The sequence below is a fragment of the Salvelinus sp. IW2-2015 genome, linkage group LG8, assembly GCF_002910315.2.
Source record: "Salvelinus sp. IW2-2015 linkage group LG8, ASM291031v2, whole genome shotgun sequence".
Taxonomy (NCBI): Eukaryota; Metazoa; Chordata; class Actinopteri; order Salmoniformes; family Salmonidae; genus Salvelinus; species Salvelinus sp. IW2-2015.
Genome location: NC_036848.1, coordinates 8,990,821 through 8,998,458, shown reverse-complemented (window position 1 = coordinate 8,998,458; position 7,638 = coordinate 8,990,821). Strand labels below are relative to the sequence as shown.

General features: G+C 43.8%; 1 protein-coding gene across 1 annotated transcript in view; it reads left to right on the top strand.

The window, feature by feature from the left end:
- Positions 1-4,076: 4,076 nt before the first annotated feature.
- Positions 4,077-7,638, top strand: part of LOC111967363 (lysine-specific demethylase 3B) — a 29,777-nt gene continuing 26,215 nt past the window's right edge. Inside the window, 4 exon segments of the mRNA XM_023992313.2 lie at positions 4,077-4,580; positions 6,015-6,188; positions 7,083-7,196; positions 7,317-7,422. Coding sequence (XP_023848081.2) covers positions 4,371-4,580; positions 6,015-6,188; positions 7,083-7,196; positions 7,317-7,422 — 604 coding nt within the window. The 5' untranslated portion in view covers positions 4,077-4,370.

The following is a 7,638-nucleotide window of genomic DNA, read 5'->3' as shown; positions in this document are numbered from 1 at the left end:
GTCGTGTAATTTTAACAGTATTGACACAAATTTATTGGTCTGGCTAAGGCCTTTACCTACTAAATAAAGACATGGAGTCACTAATAAATATCACTAAACGACAAGGACATTGATTCAGTAAATGAAGGCTATATCAACAGATATTACAAGAGAGCAAAGCACTACACTCTTAACATTAAATGAATGAAAGAAAATGCATTTGTATCACTATTCAGTAGGCCTTATCCAAGCCACAATGAAGCTTGATGTACAAGTACACCCCCTGGACAGGACGCTAAGGGCTCTATTCAATCTGTAAAGTTTAAGCATTAAAGATGGGGCCTACGGAGTGGCACAGCGGTCTAAGGCACTGCATCGCAGTGCTTGAGGTGTCACTACAGACCCAGGCTGTGTCACAGCCGTCCGTGACCAGGAGACCAATGAGGTGGCGCACAATTGGCCCAGCGTCGTCTGGGTTGGGGGGGGGTTTGGCCGGCTGGGATTTCCCTGTACCATTGGGCTCCAGCGACTCCTTGTGGCAGGCTAGGCGCCTGCAAACTGACTCTGGTCGCCAGATGTACGGTGTTTCCTCCAACACATTGGTGCGGCTGGCTTCCGGGTTAAGCGAGCAGTGTGTCAAGAAGCAGTACGGCTTGGCAGGGTTGTGTTTCGGAGGAAGCATGGCTCTCGACCTTCACCTCTCCCGAGTCCGTAGGGGAGTTGCAGCGATAGGACATGATTGTAACTAACAATTGGATGTCACGAAAAAGGGGTAAATAAAATTAAAACAAAAAAATACAAAATAATGTTAGCGTTACAGATTCCACGATAGTGCTGGCTGAACACAGATTCAGTTTTCAAAACCTTGTACACAAACACTCTTCATAGTCCAATAATGAGTCCAATAACTATTTAATTATGCAGTAATATCTTGCTTTTATTATCTCCATCCTCTACAACTCGGTGTTTGGACATACAGTGCGTTTTTAAATGTTATGGCACCACCTTGTGGTTGACACTGGGACACATTAATTATCTTGGAGTCGGCGCGGGGTCAYCCCCCCCCCCCAAAAACAACAAAGAAATATATTTTTTTAAAGAAACTCAGTCAGGCTTTCAACTTASTCTTGATACTTAAGTATCAAAAGYAAAAGTATAAATCATTTGAAATTCCTTATATTAAGCAAACCAGACGGCACCGGTTTCTTGTTTAAAAAAAATGTATTTACGGATATCCAGGGGCATGCTGCAACCCTCAGACATAAATTACAAACGAAGCAAGTATTTAGTGAGTCTGCCAGATCAGAAGCAGTAGGGATGACCAGTGATGTTCTCTTGATAATTGTGTGAAAAGATTTGGCATGGGTCCTCAGATCCTCAAAAGGTTCTACAGCTGCACCATCAAGAGCATCCTGACTGGTTGCATCATTGCCTGGTATGGCAACTGCTCGGCTTCCGACCGCAAGGCACTACAGAGGCTAGTGCGTACGGCCCAGTACATCACTGGGGCCAAGCTTCCTGCCATCCAGGACCTCTTTACCAGGCGGTGTCAGAGGAAGGCCCTAGAAATTGTCGAAGACTCCAGCCACCCTAGTCATAGACTGTTCTCTCCGCTACCACACAGCAAGCGGTACCAGAGTGCCAAGACGAGGCCCAAAAAGCTTCTTAACAGCTTCTACCCCCAAGCCATAAGCAATACTCCTGAACAGCTAATCAAAGGGCTATCCAGAACCCTTTTACACTGCTGCTACTCTCTGTTTATAATCTATGCATAGTCACTTTAACTCTACATGTACATATTACCTCAATTACCTCAACTAACCAGTGCCCCCGCACATTGACTCTGTACCGGTACCCCCTGTATATAGCCTCGCTTGTTATTTTACTGCTGCTGTTTAATTATTTGTTACTTTTATTTTCTATTTTCTACTTAACCAACAATTCTTTAAATAAAAATAAGTGTTAAGGGCTTGTAAGTAAGCATTTCACTGTAAGGTCTACACATGCTGTATTCAGCGCATGTGACAAATACAATTTGATTTGAATTAGACAATTTTCCTATCCTGCTAAAGCATTCAAAATGTAACTTTTGGGTGTCAGGGAAAATGTACGGAGTAAAACGTAAATAATTTTCTTTAGAAATGTAGTGAAGTAAAAGTATATAGTTGTAAAAACTATAAATAGTAAAGTACAGACATCACTGGTCATTGCATATCTTAGAGAGCCTATTTATAACTTGTCAGAATTGTTCAGATCAACTAGCCCATTTCACCTAAAGTTTTTTAGCTAGGTTTTTTAGCCCATAGAATTTGTTGTAATGTTTGTCACTTAAATATCACATTAATACACATTAGACATGGCAAAATGTATAGAATTGCAAGAAAAGGAGCTTTAATTATCCATGCACAGTCACTTTACCTCTATCTACATATTACCTCAACTAACCTGTGCCACCACACATTGACTCTGTACCGGTATCCCCTGTATATGGCCTTGCTATTGTTATTTTACTGCTGCTCTTTAATTTACCTATCTATTTTTTTTACTTAACACTTATTTTTCTTAACTGCATTGTTGGTTAAGGGGTTGTAAGTTAAACATTTCACTGAAAGGTCTACTTACACCTGTTGTATTCGGCGCATGTGACAAATAAAATTTGATTTAAAACTGCTAAATGTTCTCTGCACACCATGACAAAATGTGTAGAACTGCAGGAAATAAGCTTTAAACCCGCAAAATGTTCTATCTGCCAGCAAGAGGGGTGTGAACAGTTTGTGTCATGGACAGTGCTTGTGCCCATAGAAATACACAGGGTGCAAGATGTTCCCCAATGCTAGGATGGGGGCCTGATCGAAAAAGTTTGGGAACCCCTGTTGTAGATGACTATCTCAAATCTAAAAATCTAATCAAATCTGATTTGTCACATGCGCTGAATACAACAGGTGTAGTAGACCTTACATTGAAATGCTTACTTACAAACCAACAATGCAGTTAAGAAAAGAAAAAAGAAATATAACAAATAATTAAGGAGCAGCAATAAAATAACAGTAGCGAGGCTATAAACAGTGGGTTCCTGTGCAGGGGCACCGGTTAGTCGAGGTAATTGAGGTAATATGTACATGTACTGTAGGTAGAGGTAAAGGTACTATGCATGCATAATAAACAGAGAGTAGCAGAAGTGTAAAAATGGGGGGGGGGTAGGGTGGGGACAATGCAAATAGTCTGGGTAGCCATTTAATTAACTGTTCCAGAGTCTTATGGCTTGGGGGTAGAAGCTGTTAAGAAGCCTTTTGAGCTAGATTTGGCGCTCCGTCACCGCTTGCCGTGCGGTAGCAGAGAGAACAGTCTATGAGAAGTGGCTGGAGTCCTTAGCAATTTTTAGGGCTTTCCTCTGACATCGCCTGATATAGAGGTCCTGGGTGGCAGGAAGCTTGGCCCCAGTACTGGACCGTATGCACTGCCCTCTGTAGTACCTTGCGGTCGGAAGCCGAGCAGTTGCCATACCAGGCGATGATGCAACCAGTCAGGATGCTCTCGATGGTGCAGCTGTAGAACTTTTTGAGGATCTGAGGACCCATGCCAAATCTTTTCAGTCTCAAGGGGGAATAGGCCAACTGGTAAAACCCCACACTAAAATGCATGTGGTAGACTGTGAAACAAATTGACAGATTTGCAGTTTGTGGGTTAAGGTTGAGAAAAAGGTAAAAAATTACTGCTTCTAAACACTGCGTTGTACAGAGTATACCACATCTCTGTTGTGTCCAGACAGAAGTAATTTTGGTCAGGAAAAAAAAAAATCTTTCGATTTACGTTTTAGGCTAAAATAACATTTTTCTCACCAGATATCCAGACACGTTGGCTGTGTTTATAAAGGCAGCAAACTTCGGAACATTTTTCCCACTAATTGGTCTTTTGACCAATCACATCAGATTTTACGCATCAGCTCTTTTTTGAGCTGATCTGATTGGTCAAAATACCAATTATTGAAAAAAATATCACAATTGGGCTGGCGATGTGAACGCAGCATTTTACTTGGCATTCCAGATTTTACAGGTTATGTGTAGTGCCTGATATGAACCAGCATGAGTCGCTGTCGCAATTCACACGCTTGCTATCGCCGCAGTGGAGCCTAGTACGAGGAGTGCGTTTGATTGTTGAGAGCCTCAATGGCGGATAGAGCGGGACAGTAGCTTTGAGGACAATAACATCTCGGTACTTCTCTATTTGTGGCGTGACTTGATCCGCCGCGCATGCAGCAAAGTTGCGGTAGTTGAGGCTTAAATCTGTCACATAGGCGGATATAACCTGGCTAGCTAGCTAAGTGCATCGGAGTTCTCAGCAGAAATACAGCGAAGGAAGTTGATATTTCAATTCATGGTGGCTAGTTAAATATGGGGGACTCTCTTGAACTGATTGGGAAGCGACTTCTACTGCTCCTCAACGATGGCAGGTCCGCAGCCGGACCCGAAGCGGAGCAGTCCACTTGGACTCGCGACTGGCTCCGGGGGACCGTCCGGGCTGTCAGCGTCATAGGTTTGGCCAGCCCAGGGGTAGAGGTGAGCGGAGGAGAGCCGACAACAACAGCAGCTGCGGGGCTGACGGTCAGTGTTTACATGTGAATAAAGACAGCTGACGTTACCTAACAAGCTAATAACCTGACTACGTATTTAACGAAACTGATTTAAGCAGAATAATACAAATGTCGCCGGTTGTCTGTGCTTTGCTGGTATTATCTAGCCAAATAATTTTAGCTACAAAAATATAGTCAATGGGGGCCGCTGTGTTTCGCTTGCCTGATAGTAGCGGCCTCCATAATTTATCCCGATGATTTTGGGCCTTTGACATATTTTGTTCCCAACTTGTTAGCTAGCTAACCAACTTTAGCATAGTATCCAGAATTTAAAATAATGTGCCATAGCCTCATTAAAATGTTAATGTCAGTCTAATAGGTTTGCATGCTTTAAATAACCAAATGCAGGCTAGATATTGTTTGGTGATATGTAGCTAACGTTAGGCCGAACAGTAGTTTAGCTGGTGTAATTTGTTGATGCATGCATTATCTTGCACGATTTGATGACAAAGCAGGCATGCACCAAAGCAATTGCCAAATCCAGATTTTAGAAAGGGACTGGTGTTGCATGGAGTAGTTAATCCAGATTATGCGATTTTCAAGGAAGTCTCCAGGACCGTTCTTAGAAAAAAGCTTTTTAACAGGTGCAGATGGTTGCCACCGACACCTCAATGCTCTCCACTCAGCCCCAGCTCTTGTTCTTGTTTCTGTTATGTGTCTACTGTCTATGGGGTGGGCTGGTTGATGTAACTGGCTGTAAATGTGTTTTTGTTTTTGCATGGACTAGCCTCTGTTTGTATCGATCATCATAATAAACACCAAGTATTCTCTGCAGCTTCTCAGGTCTTGGTAGGAGGGCACTCTTCAAGGCACAGCAGTTGTTAATCCTCTCACAGATACACACAATTACAATCTAATAGGCTGTACTGTTTGTACTGTACTGTTTGGCTTTGTATGCAGAGTGASTCAGCAAGTTACACATTTTAAATGGGCTTTTGTTTACAACTATATATTGCCCCTTGAGTAAAGCATTAACCCATATAAATGCAATCCATTGTTACATTGTAATCCTCATTCATAAAGTTGCTCTAGACTACTAATTGACATGAGGGGTTAATGAGAAAGGGAGACTGGTTTGGAATTGACAAGCYTATTTGTAATGATTGACCTGTCTTCCTGATAGAGAAGGCCTTGCTTAGACTTGGAGGAGTAGATGGGCTATGTTTGTGTGCCAGGGCTGCCTGGGCTCTGCTGACTATGAACCTACCAAGGCCTGTCCTGCTGTCTGTCTGTAGCCTGCCTGCCTTTGGCTTCTGTTTTCCCATTAACCAAATACTGTCTTTGTCTTACCTCTGCTCTTTTGAAAATGGCCTCTGAACCTAGCCTAAGTTAATATAGCTAGTCTAACAGAAACGGCACCACTCTCCCACCATTTTCCCCCTCCATTTTCTCCCCCGTCCTGTAGGTGTTTGTGGAGTTTGAGGACTGTGCGTGGCGCAGGCGCTCCTGGGTACAGGTGTATGGGGAGGAGGTGAGAGCTGTACTGGTAGAGAGTGCCATTGTCTGGGCTAACTGCAGTCAGCCCAACCAGAACCACCCTGCAGCTGGAGTAACCTCTGGGACAGCCTGGCCAGCTCTGGTGAGTAGCAACCTCTCTGGGTTAGGGTTGACCTAATCTCTCCTGGAAAGATTCTGGGTGTAAACTGAGAGAATCAGTCAGGAATGAATAGGATGTGCAGGGTAAGACGAACTATTGTTTTCTTTGCGCATTTTTTTGCTACGGTGTTCTCTAGTGAATACACCCCAGATCATGCTGGTGGTAACTGTTCCAGGGCCAGATCGGTTGCTTAGCTCATCATGTCATCGCCACAACAGGGTTTGGTAATCCTTAATTCTCAGTTAACCCAGAAATAAAGACTCACATAATGGGTCAGCTGGTCGAATTTCAATTCTGGGTCCAAACATGTTAAGAGAATGAGGAGCTCATGTCTCTCTTTGCACTTTTATGGGCCGTATGTCCCCTCTCCTTCTGAAATATGCTAACACCTGCGAAATTGTAATTTGTCCAAATAACCAGAGATGAAACACCAAAACTACTGTTTCTATTGGACAGATTCAGGTGAATGCCCCTGGTGGGGAAGGGTATTGGGTCATGGTTAGTTCACAGAGGGTGTATGTAATATGTATGCTCTCTCCTCTCACACATACCTTGCTGGCTCCCTAAGGCACACCTGCACCTTGAAGTGAGGCCAGACCAGCTGGTGGAAATGCAATGGTCCTAGCAGGGGATGTCTTTAGGTCCTGTTAGATTTACACAAGAGGAAGACAACACACACACCAACCTGCTGCTCTTTTCTATCGTACAGTTCAACATGGACCCTTTCATGGTTTGCCAGATGATAATATCATTAGAAATATCAAACACTCATTCTCCAGCCACTCCACCATTTACACCAGATGGGAATGTTATATAATATCTCACCCTTCAAATGTAGTGGCTCCGGTCCTAGCAATGTTCCTCTTCCCCTGCTAGGCGTTCCGGTGTCTAGTGGACCGTGTGGGTCTGGGTTCCCTGGTCCCAGTGGAGTTCTTTGGGAGCAGAACCCTGGACTTCCTCCCTGATGGGAATTCACTCCAGAGATTTGAGGTGGGCTTACATTGCTCAAAGTCGTGTGTGTGTCAACTTTCATCGGATGTGTGTATTATATACTATGAGTGTGTTATCACTGTGTGTCATGGTCTTGTGTCATGGTCTTTACCTTTGTAGGCAGCGAAAGACGTGAGGCACTCTCTCCTGCTGGAGCAGCCTTCTCTGCAGGCTGCAATTTCCAGCTGGCACAGTGACTTTGAGCTGCAGGAGATCCTCAGGAAGGGTGAGTCTATTAGACTATGGAATGACTAGAAACCTATTGTACAATGAATGACCTGTGTATGGTGCACTTTGACTTTCCTCCTGCTTTCATGCTCACCCATGTTCTCCTACACTGCACTCCTCAATACGGTTCTTTGCTAGCCTCTACTCTTCAATACTGGGCTTTGCTAGCCTCTAACTCTTCAATACTGGGCTTTGCTAGCCTCTACTCCTCAGT